Here is a 27691-nt window from a genome sequence, read left to right on the forward strand (position 1 = left end):
AAATTTTAATTGAGGGCATTGATGAGGCATTTATATACTTAAGGCTAAAGCCAAACAAAAGTATATTTTTATCAGAATAAATTCACCATATTTTCCCCCATAGGTTGCAGCATGCAGAGATACTGGATATGACTGGTTTGAGCAACTCCTTCAAAACGTGAGTGTTATTTTGACTCCTAATAACAGATAACATGAAATATAATAGAAGTTCTTTGTAGACTTTATGATATAATAGAACCTTTCGGTTATTTCTTAAGTATTTGCCTTTTGGTAGAGACAATATATTTCAATATATTAGACTGAATATTTTGGTTTATATCCCTATTTAATCCATTATTCAGTTACTTATTGTAAGTAAGTTTCTAAATCAGTAATTGAAATTCTGTCTTCCCTTCCAGATAATTATTTTTTATCCCTTTAATCTAAATGATAGACATGAGACCTATAAATAGACATACAGATTGCATATGTATTTACATTATTTGGCATATTATAAAACATGTAGAATTTCCTGTATTAGTACAGAATTAAACCACAATTCATGTTTTTACCTTCATAAATAGAAATGTTTATCTCCCTATACATTTTTATTCAGAAATTTTTAAATAGATAGAAGTACCCATCACCCAGCTTCAAAAATTATCAGCATTTCCCTATTTTGTTTTATCTCTTTCCCTCCCCCATCTTTTAAATTTTTTTGCTCTAATACTTTTAAAGCAATTTCCATACTTTATATCATTTCACCCATAAATACTTTAGTATCATTCTCTAACATAAATTACTTCAGAAAACAATATCATTGTCATCTATATCAAAATATTAATAAATTATTTCCTAGTATCTAATAGTCAACTATTCACATTTCCCTGATTGTCTCAAAAATATATTTTTATAGCTGGCTTGAAGTTGATTTGGTTAATATAGCTCTTAAGTCATTATCTATAATAGTTGACTCCTCATACCTCCTTTTTTTCATGTCACTTACATGTTTTTCTGTAGAATGTTCTACATTCTGGATTTCATAGATCTCTTCCTTCTGGTGTCATTTAAGTTCTTCTACCACCTTTTTTTTATTTTATTCTGTACCCTCTTAGATCTAAAGGCTTAATAATATTGAAGTTCAGTTTTGACAGTAGGGACAGTAGTATTTCACAGGTGATGATAAATGTTATTGCATCACATTAGGACGCACATAATATTTGGTTGTCCTATTTTCAGTAATCTCTGAGTTTAGGTGTTGTCACCCTGATGCATCTATTATAAAGTCATTCAGGACTGGTTTTAAATTATCATTATCCAAGTGCAAAATACTGATTTTTTTCCTAATTATTTTATTTGTTTCATATTAATTAGCTGGGATTCTTTTTAAAGGGGAATTTTGTCCTGATAAATTATCTATTACTGTGAAATATAGTTTGTACAGGAAATGTAGGGGAAATGCTTGATTCTTTTCCATTACTTACTGATTTTCAGAATAATGAGTTTCCTTGTCATCTTTCATAGATGACTTATCAGTTTTCTCATTTTTTAATAGCAGTATGAACTAATAGATTTTTTTCTCTTCGACATATTTTAATGTATTGCAATTATATATGTATGAAGCTCAGATTATTTCATCTTTGCCCATTGTTAGTCCCTTCAAGGTGTTCTGGTATCATTTTGATACAACCTAATTACTCTTTTGTAATCTGAGTAACTTCTGAGTAACAAAATGCCCCAAACTTGTTTTATACATTTCCTCTCCAACCCTGAAGTCAGCCATTTTCCAAAGAACCCTAGTTCCCTTCAATGAGAATAATCTGGGTGCTGTAGATGTTTGTTGCTAAGGGTTATCAGAGTTTTGGACTTTTTTTTTTTTTTTTTGTATTTTTCTGAAGTTGGAAATGGGTAGGCAGTCAGACTCCTGCATGCACCCTACTGGGATCCACCTGGCATGCCCAACAGGGGCGATGCTCTGCCCATCTGGGGCGTCGCTCTGCTGCAACCAGAGCCACTCTAGCACCTGAGGCAGAGGCCACAGAGCCATTCTCAGCGATGGAGCCTTGGCTGCGGGAGGGGAAGAGAGAGACAGAGAGGAAGGAGAGGGGGAGGGGTAGAGAAGCAGATGGGCGCTTCTCCTGTGTGCCCTGGCCGGGAATCGAACCCGGGACTCCTGCATGCCAGGCCGACGCTCTACCACTGAGCCAACTGGCAGGGAGAGCTTTGGACTTTTTAAAATATGTATTTTTTTAGGTAAATATAAATATTTATGTTGGTTTTTTTCTTGTTTTTAATTTTTTATATTTTTTATTTTTACTTTTATATATGGATATTTTTAATTCACATTTAAGATTATGAGATTCTCCTTTATTATTCTTTTCTTTAAGGCTAAAGAAAAAAGACCATTAAAAGTCTATCTTGAAATAACGTTATCTGCTTGATTATGTCAACAATTTATATACTATCTAGCAAAGTTCATTTGTTTCTGTTTACTTTTAAATTTTTAACAATGTTTTTAGTAATAAAACAGTATTTAATTGTGTGTTTTTTAACAACCAAAAATTTTTGAGGCATAATTTACATGTAAAAATATTCACTAATTTTGGCCCTGGCCGGTTGGCTCAGTGGTAGGCTGTCTGCCTGGCGTGCAAGGGTCCCGGGTTCGATTCCTGGCCAGAGCACACAGGAGAAGCACCCATCTGCTTCTCCACCCCTCCCCCTCTCCTTCCTCTCTGTCTCTCTCTTCCCTTCCCACAGCTGAGGCTCCATTGGAGTAGAGTTGGCCCAGGCGCTGAGGATGGCTTTGTGGCCTCTGCCTCAGGTGCTAGAATGGCTCTGGTTGCAACAGAGCAATGCCCCAGCTGGGCAGAGCATCACCCCCTGGTGGGCGTGCCGGGTGAATCCCGGTCGGGCACGTGCGTGAATCTGTCTGATTGCCTCCCCATTTCCAACTTTAGAAAAATACAAAAAAAAAATTTACTAATTTTAGGTATGCAGTTTAATTTTAATAATTGTATAACAGTGGTATAACCTCCAGCACAAGCAAGATATAGAATATCACCCTTAAAAGCTTTCTTGTGCTTCTTTATAGTGATCCCTTCACCCAGACCCTAGGAAACCACTGGTCTACATTTTGTCACTATAATTGTACCTTTTGTAAAACTTTATTTCCGTAAAATCATAGAGCATATAGTCTTTTGTGTTTGACATCTCTTAATTAGGAGAATGTTACTAGTATATTAGTGTTTTATTCCTTTTTGTTGCTAAATGGTATCAGTAGCATCATAATTTCCTCACAAACTTATGGACTCTTGAGTTGTTTCCAGTTTGGGCTGTTATGATTATTGTTGCTATGAATATTTATGTGCAAGTTGTGTGGATGTGTTTTCATATCTCTTGTGTAAATTCCTCTGCATGCCATTACTGGGTCATGTAAGTGAGAAACTACCAAAACTGCTTTTCCATAGTGGCTGAACCATTTGCATTTCCATCAGAAATGCCCCTGTTGCTCTACATCCTCACCAATACTTGTTATTTTCAGTCTTTTGAACTTCAGCCATTCTGGTGATGTGTAGCAGTGTGTTGCTTTAAATTTTTTTTTTTTTTTTTTTTTTTACAGGGACACAGAGTGAGAGTCAGACAGAGGGATAGATAGGGACAGACAGACAGGAACGGAGAGAGATGAGAAGCATCAATCATCAGTTTTTTGTTGTGATACCTTAGTTGTTCATTGATTGCTTTCTCATATATGCCTTGACCGCGGGCCTTCAGCAGACGAGCAACCCCTTGCTCTAGCCAGAGACCTTGGGTCCAAGCCAGTGAGCATTTTTTATTTTGCTCAAGCCAGATGAGCTCGCGCTCAAGCTGGCAACCTCGGGGTCTCGAACCTTGGTCCTCGGCATCCCAGTCCAACGCTCTTTTCACTGGGCCACCACCTGGTCAGGCACTTTAAAATTTTTTTAAGATGCCTTCATGGTGTTCCCTTATGTTATTCAGCTTATGGTAATATCTTAGACTCCTTTCATAAATCACCTTTCATGTCAGGATTTTACATGACATATTTGGTATCACTTCCCTTCTAAATCAAATATCTACATTATCGACCCTTATGAACACCTTTATTATATTTATGTCAGCCATTCCAAAGAGGACATTGTAATTTGTAGAAGGCTTTGTTTCCATGTTTCATCTGATAATTAAATGTAGCTGTCAGAAATGTTATTATTTAGTATTAATAAAAAGAATGTAAGATAACATTCCTGTGTATTATTGGCAAGTGAGAAACAGAAAGATGACTAGATTATAATCTCGAAACCGTAGTAGTTTTTTTTATATTCTTTATATCTTGACCCTCTAGTCCTCTTTTGTCATTCAACTTTTTCTCCGTTCTTTCCTACTTGAGTTTCTGCCAACAGTTTAGTTTACCGATGGATGACATTGTGACTTTGTGATACAATCATTACAGTAGCAGAGTTTAATATAAGAAAGAAAACTCAAAAATATTTATATAAATATATGTGACAGACAACTTCCATTGTTAACAGATAGGGGCATCTAGGGACAGAGGCAGTGGTAGGGGGATGAGATCGTTCTTTTTCTGTTGCTCTCAGTAAAATCAGAAACAACAAGCAAGGTTATATGGGCTCATAGCGCGATCCTCAGAAAAAGCAGAAACAAGATGCCTTAGAACTTCTGATCAAGCCCATTCTTTTTCTTTCTCCTTTTTTTGGTGATTGACTGATTGTCATTATGGGGTCATATTAATGCTGTGAGCTGCAATTTATCCAAAATGATATGCTGGATAACATTAAATTAATGCTGTTAATTTATTAGTTTTGTTGTTTTGGTTTTGATTTTATCCTTGTGAAAGCATGGTAAGCTTAAGGCATTTTTTAATCTTTAAGCAGTCTCACCGCACATATACAACAGTTAACTGTGAGATATGGATTTTTTATTTGATCTTGGTAATCATAATATTGAATATATATGTATATCAAATTGTCATGTTGTAAGCTTTAACTATCTACAATATTTTGTGTTGCTTATTTATTGATAAAGCTGAAAAGTAAATGCTAAAAAAATGAAAAAAATATTTGTGACAGAGACGTAAGTACTCAGCAGTTATAGCAACAATGTATACATAGATTTTAAGAGAAGCAAGGAAGGATATAGAGAATGGACTACCGGGGTTATTGGAATTGAGTCAGAAATAATTAGTGCACTTACTATTTCTCATGAATTCATATACACACATTTTATTCCATCCAGTTTCAGATTTGTCTCATTTTTATTATTTTCATTGTGGGTCAGTTTCTTATAACATTGATTGTCAATTCATGGAATATGGTTTCCTAAGGAAACTTCCAAGTATTACATAAAATCGCTTCAAATACATGCACCAAACTCTGTTCGTTGACTAAATAATATTGTTAGTATGTGTATGTGAACACATACATACATATAACACACAGGTAGTGGTTTGGGCAGAAGTATTACTTGTAAGGATAGCAAATCTGTATCCAGAATAAATGTTTATTCCAATAATGGCCGAAAACTTTCCTTCCAGGATGGAAGCAGTCCAGTATGATCAAACTGCCACCAGGTAGTTAGCTGATCACCCAGGGCATGGTTTCATATCAGGGACTCCATGTTGGTCTCTACTGCTGGCATATTGGGCACTCAGCAGTGGCCGTAGCCAGGTTGATCTTGAAGCGGAGAAGTCCAGCTGGCTGAGATCATGCATGACTTCCCTCCCTGGCACCACTGACAGTTTGTTCATGAGCCCATTAAGTGACAAAAGGAGTGGCTGATGTCCTTGGAGATGTTATCTATAGTACAGAACAGGTCATTCTCTTCACTTGATAATTCAACTCCTCCTCTGCCAAGGTCATCCTTTTGTGAACTATCAACATTCAAGTGGAGAATCAACATTATGATTTTTTTGCCCATTCAGAGATGTTAATCCTCATGCCTCTTCCTCAGAGTTCCTTGTCACTGACTTTCCAATCATGTTCTTTCTAAGTCCCAGACCTTGTAGTCAAACCATTGGCCCTGGCCCACGATTCAGCATATAATTACACATCTAGTCATTTCTTCTTCAGAAGAAAGCAAACAACCAGGTGCACTGTTCAGAGTTATATCCAGTGGGAGAATTTCTCTTCACCACTGTCCTTCAGGGATGTCCCAGAAAGGGGCAGTTTTGCAGCAGCTGTCCACTTTCAGGTGGTACTTGCATATTGTGCAGACCCCTCCATAAACCAGGCCCAAGTCTTCTCTTCCTCTGTTAACTGATCATACGGAACTTCCCATTAGGCTGCAGATGTATCCTTCAGGTCCTAAATGGTAGAACTAATCTGGGCAGTCTCTCCAGTAATGCAGTATTGCTTTTGATATTCCTAGATAGAAGTAGTTGTAGTGGCTTCTACTTGGCCTTTGCCCACTGTCACTTCACAAATCAAAAAGCCAAAATGGGAATTCTGCCATCTGCTGACATGATAACTTCTAAGAAACTAGGAATAACATATGACAGAATAAAATACAGAACCTAAAAATGAAAGTTATGTTAAGTGGGAGAATGTTAAAAGAGGTCTTATCAAATTCCAGAACAAAAAATATTCATGAAACATATCAAGGTGATTATAAAATGTGTATGGAAAAGCAAAGAGCTGTTACTTCTGAAAAATGCAGGAATACTGATTTGCCTTACCAAACATCACAGTAATTACATTTTATGGTACTAAAGAAGAACTAACATCTACATTTCCAAAAAATTTAAGAGAAGGAAAGACAGGATCCTAAACTCATTTTAAGAATGTATGGTGACCCTGGCCTGTTGGTTCAGTGGATAGAGCATCAGCTCAGTGTGTAGATGTTCCAGGTTTGATTCTCTGTCAAGGGACATATGAGAAGCAACCATCTGCTTCTCATCCTCTCCCTCTCCCCGTTCTCTCTCTCTTTCCCTCCCACAGCCACTGGCTCAATTGGTCCAAGTATAAGCCTCAGGCACTGAGGATAGCTTGGTTAGTCTGAGCATTAGCCCCAGACAGGAGTGAACAGGTGGATCCCAGTTGGAGCCCATGTGGGAGTCTGTCTATCTCCCCTCCTCTCACTTAAAAAATAAGTAAATAAATGTATGGTACTAAGTAGACTAATGGCACAGGGGAGGAAGCCCAGAAATAATCCTCCACATATATAGGATGTACTTACTACCAAACAGAAGTGACACTGCAGTGGGGAGAGGATTAGGGGGGAGAGGATTTTAAGTGAATAGGGCTGGGACAATTGGCTATCTATAGGAATTTTTTTTTTTTTAGTTGATTCCTGCTGCAACTCAATCAGTGCCATATATGTTAAAGAAAATCTTTAAAACTTTTAGGAGAAAATAATATGTGAATATATTTTCAAACTTTTGGAGGGAAGAATTTTTTAAACAAGTCACAAAAGCCATTAACCTTTAAAAAGAGATTGTTAAATTTTACTGTTAATGTGAAGAACATTTAAAAATCAAAAGACATATTAAAGAAAGTAAAAATAGAGGTCACAAACTGAGAAAAGATACTTGATGTAAGTAACTGAGAAATGACCATTATTAAGAAGATATACAGAACACCTCACTTACCAATAGTAAGGGAAGAGTACTGAATAGGCATTTATGGAGGAAATGGCACATATGGCTTATATGGTGTTCACTCTTATTAGTAATACGGAAAATACACATCAAGACCACATTTTATACCCACCTAATTGGCAAAAATTGAAAAGTCAGATGATAAATGATGCAGAAGAGATTAATTAAATTGCATATCTTAAACACTTACTAGTTGAGAAAATATTACAACCAATTTTTTTAAATAGCATTATTTCATAAAGTTGAAAGTTCATATGTCCCATGACCTAGCAATTCTGCTGCGATGTATACTATATCCAGTAGAATCTTGCCAGAAGAAAAATGAAAGAGTGTTCATTGTATCACTAAAATTGTAGTTAACCTGACTTCAGAAGAATGGATAAATGAATTGCAGTATGACATACAATGGCCTGTTGTAAAGTAGTGAAAACAGGTAAAATGCAGTTGGATTACAGTTAGTGATACAATGTTGAATGAGAAAGGTAAAAAGGTGTAGATTACATCCAGTATGGCACCTTTTACAAAGTTGAAAATCAGTCAAGACTATAAATGGTATACAGCTTAGACAAAGTTTTTAAAGCAAAGAAATGGCAAAAATCCTCATTGTGGTTACCTTGAAAGTGAAACAGAAAGATGACACAAGGGAAGGTGTACATTGGGAAATATAAATTATTGGAAATATTCTTGTTCTTGAGTTAGGTTCACAGTGTATCATTAAGTAAATGATGGGGCACATACCAGTATTGATGGTGTGTCATGAACCACATTTTTTAAAGATTTTGATTGATTTTACAGAGAGGGGCGAAGCAAGAAATATCAACTCATAGTTGCTTCACTTTAGTTGTTCCTTGCTTGAGGTATGGGCCTTAACAGGGCAAGCCCAGGATTTCGAACTGGCAATCTCAGTGTACTAGATCAATGCTCAGTCCACAGCCTTACCACAGGCCAGGCTATAATTTATGATTAATACTTTTGTGTATACTTGATGTCTTGGAGAAGAAAATGTAAAAATCAGGGATGAGAGGATTGTTTTATACTCCTGGCTGAAAAAGACCAGACCAGCATGTAATTTTAATAACTGCTTAAGGAATTAAGTTATGGAGTAGGACAAAGAGAATTGCTGTTCAGAGTTGAAACTGGGTAAATCCAAGTCTTCTGCTTTCATTTACTTTGTTAAGTTTGATGTGGGTTCAGCATGTGTTATGTTACTCTGATTGCTATTAGTTGGTTTAGTCATCATGCATCTTAAAGTGTGCTTTCTAGCCCTAAGCACATATGTTGTTTTTTTAATTAATTTGAATTTTTACTTAATTTTAATGCCCCAGTTATATTAGCCACATTTTAAGTGTTGAGTAGCTGCATGTGGCTCAGGGTAGCCATATTGGAGAGCACAGATCTGGAACATTTCCATCATTATAGAAAGTCACATTGGAAAGTATGGAACTCTTCACAGAAATCAAATACACATTTCCATTTCTTTAGTATCCCCAGAATTGTATAAGCTAATCTTTATTAACAAAATAAATATGCCTCAGATGACTTTACCATTATCTACCTATGATTATAAAAGATTGGATTGGTTGGAATTTAGGGGGGGGACTGTTTCAGAGAGATTTTTTGCATATAATTAGACATCTCTTTTTCTTATCTCATTTTTCATAACACTTTTCGAACATTATTTATTAATAACTTGGCAAAGGAAAACACAGGAGAAATCAAGCCTTATGTTTTATCATTCCAAGATTTAAGGTGTAGTTCAGATATAGTTACATCTTTTATATAAAAGATGTAATTAACCCATTATATAGGTTTTTGAGACATTAAAACTCTTGGAGTAATGAGGAATGGAATTATAATTCTTTAAAATGATGCAACTGACATTGAATGGTATTCTTAAAAGAAAGTCACCTTTCTCATTTCTCTCATATCCTACCTGAGGACCTACATATAGCAATTTAAATATTTCATACTAAAATTGTTTGAAAGTATTTAGAAATTACTGGTTTATAAGTTATTTTTAAACATTTGTTTTATATTTTTGTTTATTGCATTTTCAGTATTGTTAATAACAAATTGAAAAGCTTATTACTTATGGACACATTTAATGTGTTTTTATTATTATTATTGCCTAATGAATAATTATACTGGGATCTTTTTTTTTATATATATACATATATAGTTGTTGAAGTCCGAAGAGGATTCCTCATATAAACCTGTGAAGAAAGCTTGTACTCAACTTGTTGATAACCTAGTTGAGCACATTCTTAAATATGAGGAATCTCTAGCTGGTAAGACATTTTATATATTGGTCATTAAGTTGATTTTATAAGGTATTTTAAAATACTTTCGCACATTTCTCATTTTTGCCTCTGGCTCTGGCTTAGCCTAATAATGAACTACTTCACTTTTAAATGGAATCTGTTTTTTGTTTGATGTTGCAGCCTTGATTGTATTGTTAAGGTTGATTGAGATTATATAGAGCAGTATAATAAAAGCATAAGCCTCATAGTTTTCACATATCTTTCAATGGCATATAATTTTAGATGTCATAGTGAACAGAAATAAAATTGCACTCATCCAAAAACCAGTTGATATCTTTTAATTCCTACAAATTTTCTCTCAAAATGAAATTGTTTGAACTATTATAAAAGTTTTTAAAAGATTTCTAGTACATTTTTAATATCATTTATAGTTGTTATATAAAAATGTGCTTAATCTTGCTTGAGCTAGAAAACTTAATATTTTTATTTTTAAACTTCCTTAAGTAGTAATATTTTATATTATTTGTCAGTGACAAGTCTGAAATTATTAATCAAAGTATAAATAATTATATAAAACTATAAAAGTCATAATTGATATCTATTGCTTAAAGCACCCAAAATTACCATTACGTCCCATTGCCTGAGGTAGACTAAGGAGGAACAGTAGTCAGCCTCGGTCAGTGTCCAGTGTCGGGGGCAAGCTGCCTCTTACCGAGGTACCTAAAGAAGTTGTTGATATCCTCTATATTTTTATGTAGTTTTTCTTTAATTTTTTTTTCATTTTCCATGTGTACCTCTTTTTCTTTTTATCTCCTTGTTCTGTTTTCCCTATCATAGATTTTAAGGGTGATACTGTTGTCTCTTAATATTAAAAATTTCTAATCTCCTCCAAAAACTAATTTGCCATTGTCCCATTGTATCTCCTAACTAGCAACATTTTCCTCTCACCTGAACAGTATTTTGTTTTTCTTTCTAATGTAGCACTGGTCCAGCCTCTTAATTTCCCACTCCCATCTTCTAACATTGTTCTACTACCTCAGCATCTCATTTTCCCAGTATTATTAAACACAGTATCACCTCAGCTAAATTTGTTTTGTTCCCTGTTGCTAACTTTCCCATATCCACTTTCATCCATTTGTAGATATAACCAACACCATGTTTATCCCCAGAAGCCCGTCCCTACACTTCCCAAAGTTCATTCTACTCTTTAACTGCAGTCCTCCTCCCCTCAGGGTAGAACTTGCCTTCTGTCACACAGCCTCTTTGTCCTTTTTTCTTAATATATGTAATTTATAATGACAAAAAGTGAAGTGCAGGAAGTCTAGTATAACAAATGTTAACCAGTTATATTGAGGCGTGTATAGAATCTGTTCAGGGGATAATACTGAGTAATTTCAATGATAGTCTGTATAATTTTCACTGCCTTTTCATATTTTAGTGTCTTATTTCTTGTTTGTCTTTCCAGACTCTGACAATAAAGGTGTGAACTCTGGAAGATTGGTAGCTTGCATAACCACTTTGTTCTTATTCAGCAAAATAAGACCCCAGCTCATGGTTAAACATGCCATGACTATGCAGCCATACCTTACCACTAAATGTAGTGTAAGTATAGAGCTGTCCTGTTTTTCTGTTTTGTATTAAATATGTACTAAGCATTTTAAACGTATAGAATTCACATGCGTCATTCACACAAATATAAAGTTTTGTATAAATACAGTAGTCCACCGTATTTGTGGGGGACATGTTTCAAGAACCCCAGTGGATGTCTGAAACAGCAGATAATACCAAACCCTGTTTACACTCTGCTTTCTCCTGTACCTGTATGAATCTCACTTAAAGAAAGCACTTTATGGCTTCTCTTTGGCATATCCGAATTGCCAGCATCACTGCTCTTGCACTTTAAGGTCATTATTAAGTAAATTAAGGGTTATTGGGAGAGTCGGTCTGATAAATCAAAATGACTACTAAGTGACTAACGGTGGGGGTCGGGAGTGTATATGTCATAGTAATGCCAAACAAAAGGAATGATTCATGTTCTGGGCAGGATGGAGCAGGACAGCACAAGATTTCATCATGCTACTTAGAATGGCACACTGTTTAAAACTTATGTATTGTTTATTTCTGGAATTTTCTATTTAATGTTTTTGGGTTGCAGTTGACCCTGGGTAACTGAAAACGTGGAAAGTGAAACCACAGATGGGGGGGGCTTCTATAAGCCTACCTTATGTATGACAAATGCCTTTTTCAATTTTTTTTTTATATCCTGTCCCCATCTATTCCTCCGAGTCTCAGATGAAGCAACCTGTAGTACCTTACATTCTTTACCCGTGTTTTTGTAATTGTAGACACAAATATATACGTGGTTGACAGGTTTTTTAAAAATCAGGTCATATTACACATTTCTTTTATTCACTTATCTCAAATCACCTGATACATATATCTAATTCGTTCTTTTAACTGTATCCAATAGTAGCCATCTTATAGATGTCCTATGGTTTATTTAACCATTTCTTATTTTTACAAGTATTTACATTGATTCCTATTGATTGCCCCTACAAATAATTCCTTAATAAACATTCCTATTCATAGACAGTTGACCCTTGAACAACCCAGGTTTGAACTGCATGGGTCTACTTATAGGTGGATTTTTTCCAATAAATAGTTGGTCCTTAGTTTCTGCAGATTTTGCATCTGTCTGTTTAACCAACCATGAATCTAAAGCAGTCTTTCCTCATTCCCAACTGCCATTGGTTGAATTCACAGATGTAAAGTACCAACTGTAGTTATGTTTTTAGAGAGTCACAAGCTCTTTGTAGGCATTCCCAGGGACGTGTTGCAGCGATAGGGATGGCAGCAGACGATGAGGTTACTTCCAGAGAAGCAGTCCGTTCTGGTTCACCATTATCACCCTCTCCTTTGGCTGTTACCCATCAGTTGTCTTCTGGCCTCAGAGTATTCTTTATCAGACCCTAGGGCCCCTAGGCCCCTTCACTCACTACTTAGGTGGACCATCATCATACCTCCTACACAATGGGCATTGGCTTGCCTGGCTGTGTCATGTCCTTGTAGGCTATGGTATTGTGCAAGTCTAAAGGCATCATAAATGGTCGGCTGAACTACTCTGGTTCCTTCAGACTTTCCTCTTTGGGATAGCCTCCCTCTCCATCTTGATTGTTTACAGACCAGACTCCAAAAACAAACTTAAGAAGAGATCCGAATGCTTTCTCTCCACTTTGACCTCCAACCCACCTTTTCTGGGGGGTGCTGTGTTTATTCCATCTTTCTATTTTCTGGAAATTTAAGACCCTCTAAGTTATTCATTATTTCATATGCTCTGTCTGAGCTTGAGTAGATACTAAGTTTTCAGCTTTCCAATTCTGCAGACTAACCTATTTGGCAGACAGATTCCAGATTCCTTTGAAGTCCTTGGCTGTGTTGGTGCTATCTCCCTATCATCTGGTTTAAGCCATGTACTAAGTTTGCTTGTACTACCTTTGCTCCCACCTTATGACTAACAATCTTACCCATACCACCTTCTTAGCTCTCCATTCCCAAGAATTTTCCCACCTTTCTGAACCAAGAAGTGACATGTCCTCAACACATCAATTCCACACTCATTAGCACCAGTGAGGCCAGCTCTTATCCTCTCAAGCTTCCATTTCTCACACTACCAAGAAAAATAAGGAAGGTAGTTTAAGGAAGTGCCTGGAGCCAGGCAGGCTAAGCAGTCACATAAAGGCACTTAAGGACATGTTGACACCCAAGAAAAGAGAATAGGAGAATGCCTTTCCTGATCCTGCCAGCCAGAATGAGCCTTCCCTCCACATAGCCCCTTGGGCACAGTGCTCTGTAGGGTGTAGGAGTCTGATGGCCACTGCTATATTACTCCTTCAAGTCAGGACCACATCTTAGCTTTATTTTTCCTGTGGCACCTGCCCCCTTGCCTTATACACAGGTGTTCTGTCAGAGTTTATAGAACAGTGGGGGCGGAGGACTTTGATTTCACTTTCTGGTATCATTCCAATTTTATGTGAAAACTGCAGAACCCATTTAGTGTGCCCTTGTCTCAAAGAGAAGCACAAGACCATCTGTGACTGGTAGCACCACCTTTCTGTGGGCCCTCCGATGGGAAACCTGTACATTTTTCATACTTTCCTGTTCTTGGTCTCTTTCCCCAGACTCTGTAGACGTCTCTCTTCAGCTCTGGTGTATTCCAGCACAGATATTCCTGTTCTAAAGATGCTAGACCATGGGTAACCATCTGCTGGTTACCGTCTCTCCCTCCCTCCACCTCTCTCCCTCCCTCCACCTCGTTATACCTCATTACCATTGACTAAGGCAGGAGGGCCATTGACTCTGTCACCTCCAGGAGCCGTAAGGATTCCGTTTGTTCTCTAGGAAAGAGGCCTGATTTTCCTTACATGTTATAATAGGGCAGCAATTTTCAACCTTTTTTTATCTTGTGGCACACATAAACTACTAAAATTCTGCGACACCAAAAAATATATCTTTTGATGATCTGACAAAAATATAGGTATAATTCTGATTCATTCACACGGATAGCTATTGTGTTGGCCGGTGTCACTTTTATTTGACAGTCTAAAGCAGTGGTAGTCAACCTGGAACCTACTGCCCACAAGTGGGCGTTCCAGCTTTTATGGTGGGCAGTAGTGGAGCAACCAAAGTATAAATAAAAAGATAGATTTAACTATAGTAAGTTGTTTTATAAAGATTTATTCTGCCAAACTTAGCAAAAATCTGACAAAGTACTTGGTAAGTAATTATTATTATATGCTTTAACTTGCTACAACTCTGCTTCATAAATTTTATAAAGTAAAGTTACTTCCCTACTTTATAAATCACCATTACTGTGGAACTGGTGGGCGGTTAGAAAATTTTCCTACTAACAGAGATACAAAAGTGGGCAGTAGGTATAAAAAGGTTGACTACCCCTGGTCTAAGGGAAAAGAGATCAGCTCCCTGACTAAATAGCCAGGTATGACGTGCTTTACCAATTTTCATAGCCCACTGGCTCACGTCGCTTGCCTGGGGGCATGCTGTGTGTTTTAAGCAGGCATTTATGAGAAGCAGCCCCCTTCCCTTCCCAAAAGTCCCTTGTAAAAGCATAGCCCGGAAAGATTATGGACTATGAATTGTTTCTCATGACGATCAAGTTCTATACATCTCAGTCTTTCCCTCTGTTCTCCTCTGATTAAGGGTTGCTCTTTGGTAAGGCAGAATACTTGAGAATTAAACATAATGGAAACCAGCTTGTTTTTTAAAAAGCATGGTCCTCTCCACGGGAAATAATGACAGTAGTCGTACTGGTGCCTGCCAAGAACAATGTGGTAGGTTACTGAATGAAATGGGTTAACTTGAATAAAATGCTTGAAATTGTCTCTCCAACCAAATCTTTTTTAAAAGCTGTATGCAGATATTTTGGCACCCTGACCCCTGAGTTGTTCCAGGGTCAACTGTTCTTTTTCATTTTAGAGAGGGAAGCAGGGAGAGAGAGAAACATAGATTTGTTGTTCCACTTATTTATGCATTCATTGATTAACTTTTGTATGTGCTCTGACTGGGGTTTGAACCTGCAACCTTGGTGAATCAGGATGATGCTCAAACCAACTGAGCTTCCCGTTCAGGGCCTCAACTGTACTTTTAAATTCTGGCGCTGTTTTGGGGGCTGAGGTGGCTAGATTCTGAGGAATGGACTTCCTAAGTTGAGGAAATTGGTTTTGGTTTTAAATAAATCTTGCCAGGCTGCTGGTAGACATGTTTTATAGCCTCTTTGGAAACCAGTACATGACAGTCTGTGTCACTGTTGTACTGTTTGCCAGTCTAACAAGTGTAAAGATAGGTTTTACTGTTGCTTCATTTTTCCCTTTCCTGATTTCCAAGAAGGTTAAGGATCTTTCTTTGATGTTAACCAGTTGTACTTGATTTGACTGTTTATATCATTTGCCTATTTACCTTTGAATTGTGGGCCTTTTTTAAAAATTTAAATGTTTTAGATATTGAAACATCTTGTTATATTCATTTCAAATATTTCTTCTTAATATTATATTCTCCTGTTCTTTTCCTTCATGATTTCCATCTCAATTTTTTTCTCCTAAATTTTTATATACTTCTCCTACTTGGTTTTCCAGGCCAATAATATTGAGTAGTTTCAAAAAAATTACTATATTGTTTTAAAAAGTAAAATTTTAGTAGTGATTCTCAAATGAATTTATCTTATTTGACAAAACCTCTTCTATCCCTAGAACCACTTTAACTTGTCCCCTATTGCTTAAAGGGGGTGGGAGTGGGAGATGGCAGGGATGACAGGATTTCTGTTACTTAAAGTGTTCACACTACCAATTTTTATATTAATCACATAGGTATACTTAAATGAATGTAAGGTGGGAAAGTTTTTAACCAGTGAGATAAACTCAAAGAATCCAAAATGAGTGTTGGTAAGCTCTGGCTAAGAATAAGGAGTGGTAGCTGGATAAAGACGTATGTTGAAAGCCTTACTCTGCAGAACAAAACAACACCCTGGTGATCTTGGGGGAGTTGGGTGACTAAAAGGACAGAGGTGGGAGACATTTTACTGTAAATCCTAGTAATGCCTTTATATTCGGAAAAAAGGCTTTACCAATTTTTTTAAAAACTGGTTTTTAATCAGTTTTAAAACGTCAAAAAAATTTTAACATAGTACTGTAAGTTTTAAAATAAAGCCTTCTACCTAGATTTAGGAGACTACATTTTCATCTGTTATGAGTAGGGCTTCTCAGCCTCTGCACGGCTGACATTTATTTAGGTCCAGATTATTCTTGTTTGTTGTCAAGATCTGTTCTGAGCATTGTAGGATCCCTATCCACTGGATGCCACTAGGACTCCCCACACCCTTTCTGTGACAACCAAATATGTCTCTAGATACTGCCAAGTTTTCCTAGGGAGACAAAGTTAATCCCAATTGAGAACTACTAGGTTAACATAGCCCAGTTTGAAAAACACTAACTCAAAAACTGTAACCGCCTTGGTAAAATTCTGTAGCTTTGTTCAGAATTGCTTTGTATTGCATTGGGGGAGGGGGGTAACTGTAACATTGTGATTATGTGACCCAAAAATCAGGTGGTAAGTTAGTGGCATACCTAGAATCCAAGTTCCTGACAGCTGTCTAAGGCTCTTCCCCCCATATCTTAGAAAAGCCATTTTCTGATGGGTTGTTTCTTAAGTGAAATTTTACATATCTAATACTTCAATTCCCAAGTACATAAAACTGTATATATTTTCTTTTTAGATTTTGATATTCATAAAGCACTAATTTTATCCTTGTAGACACAAAATGATTTCATGGTTATCTGCAATGTTGCAAAAATCCTAGAGCTGGTGGTACCGCTGATGGAACATCCAAGTGAAACTTTCCTTGCCACTATTGAAGAAGATCTGATGAAGCTGATCATCAAATATGGCATGACTGTAAGCATCTCTATATTGATTAGTATATAACTCACACATGATAACTTAATCATATGTTTTTACCTTTGTCTTTAACTTTTGTCTAAATAGTAACCTTTCTATATCTTTTAGGTAGTACAACATTGTGTGAGCTGTCTTGGGGCAGTTGTAAATAAAGTGACACAAAATTTTAAATTTGTATGGGCCTGTTTCAATAGATACTATGGTAAGTTCAATGCCTGGGCTTTAAAATTATTCTGCTAGAGTCTGCAGTATGTCCATAATGCGTCTGATAAAGGGTAGATCTAGGGACTTGAAAGAAGTGTGATTGTCCTCTATGGTCTGCTCTCAAAAGCAGTATTTTCTAGTATCATTTGCATTCTCTTAATAACCCAATATGATTATTTCAAAAATATATCTCCTCAGAAGTAAATGTTGGTAAGTTTTCTGACAACTATGTAAAACAAAATTTAAATTTTTTTTTACATTAATTCTCTTAGGCTCTAAGGAGTGTCCTTGTAATTCTAGACATATTTAATTATGTAGAACCATTAGTAAAATTCTTACTGTAATTCATTAACAATAATTATTTGAGCATAACAATTCAAGGATTAAGGGTTTATTGTAAATATATATTCCTTTATCAGGTGCCATTTCAAAATTAAAAAGTCAGCACCAAGAAGATCCAAATAACACTTCACTTCTAACAAACAAACCAGCACTTCTTAGATCCCTTTTCACTGTTGGAGCACTGTGTCGGCATTTTGATTTTGATATGGAAGATTTTAAGGGCAACAGTAAGGTAAAGATTTTAATATTAATTATTCAGTATGTTATAATAAAATAGAACTATGTGACCCTGTGAACAAAAAATGACTATAATGATCCAATAAGAAGGCAGCGTTAGTCTGGGTTAAGGAGCTGGATGGGGCTGCTCCCAATACTGTTGGTCCTCAGACTGGCTTCTGAGCTGTGAACTTGCTACTGGTCTATAAGAGGAAACGGGTGTGCAACTGATACCAGCTTCATTAGAATAGGCACACTGTTCAGGTCAGCAACTGACTTGATTTTCTTCACTTTTGCAGCGAGGGAAGCAGTACATTATTTACATTCTGACACACGCTTCTTTGTCACAGACCTTTACTGTATTTTTCGCTCCGTAAGACACACCTAGGGTTTTAAGGAGGAAAATAAGAAAAAAAAAACACTCTGAACCAAATGGTGTGTTAAAATATTTAATAAAATACCGTATTTTTTGCTCTATAAGACGCATGGGCATTTCCCCTCCACTTTTTTGGGGGGGAGGAGTGCATCTTATGGAGAGAAAAATAGGGTATTTTTGTTGTTTTGTTTTGTTTTATTTTATAGACTTTTATTTTGAATGTCACAATTCTAAAATTTATAGATTTATAAACTTATGGGTGACTTATGCTTTAGTAAAGTTTGCATGTGGGAATTCTCATTGTTTGCTTTTAGATTTTTTTTTTTTCTTATATAGTTGAAAACTCATCTAAGTTACTCTTCTTTATACTACGGATTTTTCCACTTAGGTTAACATAAAGGATAAAGTACTTGAATTGTTGATGTATTTTACAAAACATTCAGATGAAGAAGTACAAACAAAAGCCATCATTGGTCTAGGTAAGTTAAGTCTAAATTTCATCATAGTTTTAGTTGTTTGAGAGGTTGAGTAATTTACAAAATATTGTGAGTCTAAACTGTTGATTTAAATATGTTTCTGTTCATAGTAGGATCTGGTGTATAGAATATAGGACTGGAGTTTAAAACACCTGGATTCCATTCCTGGCTCAGCCAGTGACTTTCTGGGTGACACTGAGCAAGTCACACAGCTTCTCTGTTAATCAGTTTCCTCATTAATAAAATAGAGATGACAATACTGTCTCCTTCCCCTCCTTTGTAGGGTTTCATAAGAACATTCATTAAAATACTTGGATCAAGATAAATAATTTAGGAGAATTTTGTGCTGTTGCTTTTTTTTTTTTTAACTTACAGTACTGAGATGACATGCTTCTCCAAACCATACAGGTTTCAGGTGTACAAGTCAGTATAATACCATCTACACACTGCATTTTGCTTCCTCCACCCAAGCAAAGTCTACTTTGCTGTTGCATGTTTTTTTGTTTGTTTGTTTGCATGTTTTTTAAATTGTTCTATTTCTTTGCAAAGCTTTGTCCTTATATGTGCCTGCCTCTTCTAGTTAAGATAGTGGCCAGTCTACACAGACTTTTATTTATATAGAAGCACCTGGTAACCAACCCAAAAGAAACAGTTTGGATGTATATCTATCTGTCCCATATTATTTTTCCAGGAACATAGATGTAGTGAATGTGTGGCTTTGCAGAAAGTTAGGGATTGTGGCTTATCTGGAAGGACATTAGAATATAGGAGAAATATGAAAGAGATAGCATTAAAGGACCTGAATGCACTTTAAGCAATACAAGAAGAGTATTCTATCCAGGTTTTTGTTTTGTGCAAATACTTGTAAACTTCTCAATAATTAATAGCTTACTTTGGAACTTTCTTTTGGTAGCATTAACAAGGTTTAGAATTTAATATGCATGGAGCATCATTTATATTAGTCTTTTGAACTAATATGATTAATAAGATTGAGTTACTCAAATCTTATTAAATGTTTGATTTCTTTAAATAAATTTAAATTTTGTTACTATATTCCTGTTACCCATTCAGAAAGTTACATGTAGCAAATATAGTAAAAATTTAGATATCACTTATTAGGAAATTATATTGGTACAGTATTACCTTTAAGCCAAATCTGTACTTTTGAATAGTTAGTCCTGACATATACTATATAAAGTGGCAAAACTAATAGTGTTATTATTATAGTAATTCACAGAACAAATACAGTTGACCCTTGAACAAAATGGGGGTTATGGGCATCTACCCCTACACATTTGAAAATCAACATATAACTTTTGACTCCCCCAAAACTTAATTGTTGCTTAGCATCCATGAGGCATTGGTTCCAGGACTCCTCCTAGATACCAAAATCCATGATGCCGAAGTCCCTTATATGAAATGGCATAGAGCAGTGCATACAGCAGGCCCTCCACATTCAGAGATTTCCCCTCTGCAATTGAAAATACTGTTTTTTGACTTGTGGTTGGTTGAATTAATGGAGGTAAAACCCATAGATACAAAGGGTCCACTGTATATTTATTGAGGGGGAAAATGCACGTATCAGTGGACCCACATGGTTCAAACACACATTATCCAAGAATCAACTATATGTAAATTTAACTTAAAGAAGCAATACCATCCAGAAAAATAGTACTTCTAGACTAGTTAATGAAAGACATCTTGCCTGGGCCAAAGTTATCTTGTGTGACCTTGGGCTAGTTATCTGATCACTCTATGCTTTGAGTTTAGTTGTTATTTGGAATTAGTAATACTTGCTATCATCAAAGATACTCATTTTATCTTACATAAATAAGCATTTTATACAAATAAACATGCATAATAGTATTTTGCTACTAAGTTGTGGTTATAGAATTCATCTTTGCAGCTCCATTATAACATCTATGAGAAATAAATGGAAGGTGAACTCTTCCTCCCAGGAGCACACCCATCCCATGCCTTCCCTTTCAGGCATGCATCTTCTCAACTCAAGGGGTCCCTACGAGACTTGCAACCAGGGAGCAGTGGGCAGCGGGCAGCGGCACCTCGCCATGGGCTCCTCCCCAGAACCTGTCTCTGTCTTTCTAGCGAGCTAAGGCAGCCTCGCCTAAGCTCTCCTGTTGCTTTCTCTATCCTAAACCCCTCTTTTGTTTTTCATTGTCTCCAGCTGTAAGAAATGTACTCTCAAAATTTAAAAAAAAAAAATGGAAGGTATTTTTAGCTTTAGTTTACTTTAGAATTACTGTTTTATCAAATGGATATATTTCAATATATTTTTAAAATAATGCCGATATAGTACCTTCTTTTAGGGATCTAAACAATGTTTGCAGACATTACCTCTTAAATCCTGAAAACATCCCTTTGAGGTAGGTAGGTGGTAAATATTATTGTCCCCATTTTACAGATGGAGAATTGAGGCACAGAGAGATTATGTGACTCACCCAAGGTCACACTACAAGTCAGTGGTGGAGCCAGGAATAGAACCCAAGACTCCTGACTCCTAATCCAGCCCCCTAGCCACTAGGCCCTGCTCCCTCCTCAAGGTTTCCTCTTGTGTGAAATTCTCCTTTGAAATGCACTTTCTTGTTTTTAATTCCTGGGGAAAGAAGTACCGCCTCTAATCCTTCTCTAGGTAAGGCCACCAGTATCTTCTTCCAGTCCTTTTAAGTTTTAATTTTTGAAATAAGGAGCTCTTTATATAATTTATCAACATTTTTATTGAGTATTATATTTTAATATGAATATGTCAAGAGGTTTTTTTCTCTCTCCTTTAGGATTTGCCTTTATTCAGCATCCAAGTCTAATGTTTGAGCAAGAGGTGAAAAATCTGTATAATAATATCTTATCTGATAAGAACTCCTCAGTAAATTTAAAGATACAAGTGTTGAAAAACCTCCAGACCTACTTGCAGGAAGAGGACACACGCATGCAGCAGGCAGACAGAGACTGTGAGTGAGAGTGATTTCTTATGTCAGTGTGGCTGCTGTTACGAATGCTCTGGCTCATAGTTTATCCAGATACCCACATGTCCTTATATAGTAGATACAGGAATTCAGTTCAAAAGTCCTTAAGGCCGTAGCTAGCCTTATGGGCATTCATAAACTCCCTAAAATAGTTTCTAGAATTTAACATGTGTGTAGACATGAACATTTTGAGGGAGGCAAGGGATTGTAGTTTTCTTTAGGTTCTCAAAGGGACCTCCAACAGAAACCCAAAAAAAGAGAAAAAGATTAAGAGCCTTTGAGCCAGAGCACCAGCTATAATATTTTGTGCTTTGGGTTATAGTCTAATTTGGTATATTTAAGTACAGTTTAGTATACATTTTCTTAATATGTTTACTTCCTTTCATAGGGAAGAAAGTTGCAAAACAGGAAGATTTGAAAGAAATGGGTGATGTTTCCTCAGGGATGAGCAGTTCCATCATGCAGCTTTACCTCAAACAGGTGCTTGAGGCATTTTTTCACACCCAGTCAAGTGTACGCCACTTTGCCCTAAATGTCATCGCGTTGACTCTGAACCAAGGTCTTATTCATCCAGTTCAGGTAAGTACATTTTAGTAAGCAGAACTTACTAGGAGAGCCAGGCTTGTCGTTTGATGACATTGTGATTAGAGGATAAGTAGTTCTCTATTCCTCTTAGTTGTTTTTTGGTTTGGGGATTGTTTTTGTTTTTTGTTCTAAACTCTTGAGTCCAAGTTTTAGTCTGTCTCTTAGGTTGTCATTACTGCAAAATACCCACATATTTATAATGTCTCTATTAAACAAACTTCCAGTTTATATTAGCCGAACATGTACGCGGAATAATTTTCTAAATAGGGATGTTAGATTTGTTTTAATTCGTATTGACTCTTATCCCAAAGAACCAATATAGCATGTAATGTCGAGAGTTAGCTAGGAAAAGAGTGTACTCTAACTATTAAACTGGGTGGATATAATCCACAGAGAAGTAAATTATATAATCTGAGCTCAGTTCCTTCATCTGTAAACTAGAGATACTATCTGTCCTTGCCTCGAGCATAGCTGTGAGGACTAAATGATGTAATAAAGACCTGTTAGTATAACTAAGGATTGGCAGCCAGTGCTGATGTGGTGTACATCTGACAGGCTCCGGAGAATGTCATAGCTATAGGACTGAGTTTATTAGATAACCAAAGCTTCTTACCCTTCAAGATTTTTATTTTGGCTATTTTTTTGTGGAACTTTTTCTAAAATTTGCTGTATATAAATGTGCTGTGTTCTTCCCTGTGTCCTGAAAGGAGGCACACTAATGAAGCATGCTAAACAGCATTTTTTTATCCTGTATTTCATGACTCAGGGTTATCATCATCAAAATCACCTAATAAAGTGTACAGTGGTATGTTGAGACTCGAATTTTTTAAATACTTAGACACTGATACTCTAAATGGCCTCAGGTGGTTGTGTTTTTTATTATTTACATTTAAATTTTTTTCTTTTAAATTTTACTTATAAAAAATTGTAGGAGTGATGCAGTAAGCTCCTTTATACTCTTCACCTCTGTTTACCATTTGTTAGATTTTGCCACATTTGCTTTTCTCTTGCTCTTCATACATAGAGTTTTTTCTGAATTATTTGATAGTAAGCTTCAGATATCACAGTTTTCTACCTCTAAACACTTTAGTATAACCGGTATATTTTCTAAGAATAAGAACATTCTCTTAAGAACCATAATGCAGTAATCAAATTCAGGAAATTTAATATTGATACATTATTATCTAATATATAGTCTATTTTCAAATTTTGCCAATTTACCCAGTAATATTCTTGAATGGACTTTCTCTCTTTGATTCAGGATTTAATTCATGCTCACCCATTTTAGTCAGTGCCATGTCTACTTTTTTAAGTTGTTTCTTTTTGTTTGTTCATTGTTTTTCCGTCCTCCCCCTGCTGTCTGACTCATATTCACCTAATTTACTAGTGGTGTTTCTTGACTTGAGTACAGTAAATATGGCTGTTACCAAACACTAGCTATCCAGTCATTGAAGCCATATCTAAAATCAACTTTTTAGGGAAATTTTTATATTTTCCTAAAAGTTTTGAGTATAGAAGGCACATTAACTTTTGCTCTGTTTTATCATATATATATATATATATATATATATATATATATATATATATATATATATATATATATATATATATATTGTATGTGTGTGTGATGGACAGAGGGACAAACAGGAAGGGAGAGAAATGAGAAACATTAATTCTTCATTGTGGCACCTTAGTTGTTCATTGATTGCTTTCTCATATGTGCCTTGACTGGGGGCTATAGCAGACCAAGTGACCCCTTGCTCAAACCAGTGACCTTGGGCTCCAGCTGGTGACCTTGGGGTCTTGAACCTGGGTACTCTGTGTCCCAGTCTGATGCTCTATCCACTGTGCCACCTGGTCAGGCTGCTCTGTTTTATCTTTACATAGCAAATTTAGTCAAGCTTGAAAAATTATTACATTACACATTTGTAGTATATATCATAGTCTTAAATGGATATTCTTAGTGTGGGGGAGCTTTATGTTTAAAGCACCTTAAATTCACACTGAAATTGTTTAAATTTCCTGTCAGTATTTTTGCTTGTGTGCCAGTGATTTTTGTTTTTTGCTTTAAGCTAAATTTAAGGAAGATTAATCATTTTAAAAAGAACACTAAAATATGACATTTAAAGGCCTATAAAACTAAATTCATATATCAGATATACAGCAAGTTTTAACATGTAAAGATACACATAGAGCTTTTACTACTGTGCTATCTTAAACATCCCATATTTTTATTTTCAGTGTGTACCATATTTAATTGCGATGGGCACAGACCCAGAACCAGCTATGCGGAACAAGGCTGATCAGCAGCTTGTGGAAATAGACAAAAAATATGCTGGATTCATTCATGTATGTATTTTTAAATTGTATAACCTAAATTTAAACATCTTTCTTTAGTAAGCCACTTACTTGGTAGCTTTCCTGCCCATATTCTTATTAGAATAAAATACTTTGCTTCATACTTCCTTAAACATGCATTTAACTGATTTTGTCCCCCAAGATGTTTATTCTTGTTTAAAATTCACTCTTAAGATTGAGCTAGAGCTAGCACAGTGGTTTTCAGCTGTTTTACATTTGGGGACTACTGAAGGTAGAATTATTTAAGGGACCACTAAGGCAGAAATCACCCTGAATATAAGCGAATTTGACTAATATTATTGGGTCTGTAATCTTTTTCACTGACTGGCACGAGATTTCTAACAGATCAGTCTGCAGACTTTCGGTTGAAAAACTATAGTGGACACACTGGCATACGTGGGTTCGAGTCCCTGCCATGTGACCCCAGGAATGAGTAGTGGCTCTTCCAGGTCCTGAGTGTTTCTTCTGTAAAATTGGAATTGCAATAGATGATTTCTGATGTTCTTCCAGCACTTGGATTCTCTGATCATCTTATTTATATAACAAAACCAACTAATGGAGTTAGCCTTAGACTATACTACTCAAAGTACATTTTTAATCTGACTTGTAATTTCCATGATAAAAATGAGGCTTTTGTTGATTTCAGATGAAAGCTGTGGCTGGTATGAAGATGTCTTACCAGGTACAACAGGCAATCAACACATGCCAAAAAGATGCTGTCAGGGGTTTCAGACAAGACGAGTCCTCTAGTGCTCTGTGCTCACACCTTTACTCCATGATCCGTGGGAACCGCCAACACAGACGCGCCTTTCTCATTTCTTTACTCAACCTCTTTGATGACACTGCAGTAAGCACAAAACTATTATTTTAAGGAAATAAATGTTTTATAAATTTTATGCCTAAAGTAGTCACCAGTTTTTAAATATTACAGTTTTAGTAAATATTAAATTGTATTTCTTTGAGTCTTCTGTGTTAATTATTACAAGGTATACAGTAAATATTGAACAGGAAATTTTGCATGGGAATAAATACAGTGAGAGATAAAGTATAATTATATCTTCATAATGAGTATCTTTTAAAGTAGATAACAGTTCCTTTAAGCATATATTTAAACTGTATCACTGAACTATCACTTTGGGATAGATAGATGGATGGATGGACGGATAGATGGATGGATGGATGGATGGATGGATGGATGGATGGATGGATGGATAGATAAGGTGAAATTTTACTCATTTCTATCTAACTTGAATATTGTTAGAATAACTGTTCTAGGATTTTAGCTGCTGACATTTCCTTCTTGTTCAACTTAACTTCCTTAATGAAGAGCCCACATTTGTGTAATTACGATTTGACCCTTGGGCTGTTGTATAAGTGGTATTGTCCAGAACCATAAGCCAAGAAAATAGAACATCCTATTCTTTAAGCTTACTTCTTAATTTATTCATTGATTATACACAAATATTTATGCAGCACCGATTATTTGGCAGCCATTATACTAGGAGATGAACATAAAATAGTAAATAGGTCAGAAATGGTATGTGCCAACATAGAGTCTAGAAGATAAATCTTATAGATATCTGTTTCAGACATAATTGGGATATAATTTAATAACTGCCACCATCATATCAGTGCTAAGCTTTTATTTTGTGTGGGATAGTGTACTAGGTATCCAATATTGGATCTTACCTCCAGTTGAGTATATAGGATACAAAATAAAGGAAATAATTAACAGTTAAAGTTAGCAGATCCTTTAGCTTACCCTGGGTGCCAGGTGGTTTGTGTCAGTGATACTGCTGTATGTCATGAGCTTGTGCTGTGAGATGCTAACTCCAGCTCTCAGGCAGTGCTTTCTTCCTACTACTTCCAATAAAGAATGTCGGAGGGAGAACCAATTACTGAAGACTTAGGAAGAGTAGGTGAGATGGATCTACTATTTAAGGCAAGGGTAAAAACATGAATATGGGTACAAAGATAAGAATATGGGGGAAATAATAGGTTGTTATTTGCAGCAGAAAGATCATAGTGAGGCATCTTATAGACAGTGGAAGTGCCGAAGAGATTTTAGCATGTGTTTACATTGGAGGTAATCTGTTATGGCGACAGGAAGAAAGGAAAGAATGGACAGAAGGAAAGGGCAGAAGAAATGTGAGGAACACAAAATATTTAAGGAACACAAATGTTTGAGAATTATGTTCACATTGGAGATAATGTGTTCATCTATTATGATGACAATAGGAAAGAAAAAATGGATAGTAGGAAAGGAAAGAAACATTGTGAGGGAGGAATAAATTAAATACAACTATGAGAAGAATAGTCAGAGGATAACTGGAATATATTTGTGCTGAGCATTTGAAATAATAATAGGATTATTCCTAAAAAGCAATTTGAAGAGGAGTTGGATTGAGAAGGATGTTGATAAGGAATAGTCAAAGAGCTTGGAAGAGAAAACTAAGGAAGGAAGCTTTAAGGAAAGGTGGATAATAGTGTTCACACTACTGAGAAGTCAAAGGGAATATGAAGTAAGAAAAAATAGGATGGGTATTTGGTGGATAGAAACACTCAAGCCAGGGAGGCACAAAAGCATGACTTTAATTAAAGAGTAGTAGGCCAGACCTGGAAGGAGCAGTGTAGGACTTATTTTGTGGCCAAAGTTGAAGAATTTCAGAGGTTTTTAAAAGGTTTATTCAGAGTAGTGTCGATCATTTTCAGTTTTAGGAGGAAAGATACATATATAAATTAACAGTGTTAAAACTAGAAACTGAGGTAGTGTTCCATCTGCATCTCCCCAACTTTAACTGTAAGTGTTGAAACATATT

The 27691-nt window shown here is 36.0% G+C and overlaps 1 protein-coding gene across 5 annotated transcripts in view; it reads left to right on the plus strand.

The window, feature by feature from the left end:
- Positions 1 to 27691, plus strand: part of NIPBL (NIPBL cohesin loading factor) — a 213506-nt gene that overhangs the window by 177434 nt on the left and 8381 nt on the right. For all 5 annotated transcript variants that reach the window (XM_066239927.1, XM_066239936.1, XM_066239900.1 and 2 more), the window contains exons 32-42: positions 104 to 157; positions 9786 to 9894; positions 11333 to 11469; positions 17191 to 17331; positions 17443 to 17536; positions 17958 to 18112; positions 18861 to 18951; positions 21741 to 21914; positions 22318 to 22508; positions 24756 to 24863; positions 25519 to 25719. In XM_066239927.1, the coding sequence (XP_066096024.1) occupies positions 104 to 157; positions 9786 to 9894; positions 11333 to 11469; positions 17191 to 17331; positions 17443 to 17536; positions 17958 to 18112; positions 18861 to 18951; positions 21741 to 21914; positions 22318 to 22508; positions 24756 to 24863; positions 25519 to 25719 (1455 nt within the window). The remainder of the gene's footprint in view (positions 1 to 103; positions 158 to 9785; positions 9895 to 11332; positions 11470 to 17190; positions 17332 to 17442; positions 17537 to 17957; positions 18113 to 18860; positions 18952 to 21740; positions 21915 to 22317; positions 22509 to 24755; positions 24864 to 25518; positions 25720 to 27691) is intronic.

The sequence above is a fragment of the Saccopteryx bilineata genome, chromosome 1 (assembly GCF_036850765.1).
Source record: "Saccopteryx bilineata isolate mSacBil1 chromosome 1, mSacBil1_pri_phased_curated, whole genome shotgun sequence".
Taxonomy (NCBI): Eukaryota; Metazoa; Chordata; class Mammalia; order Chiroptera; family Emballonuridae; genus Saccopteryx; species Saccopteryx bilineata.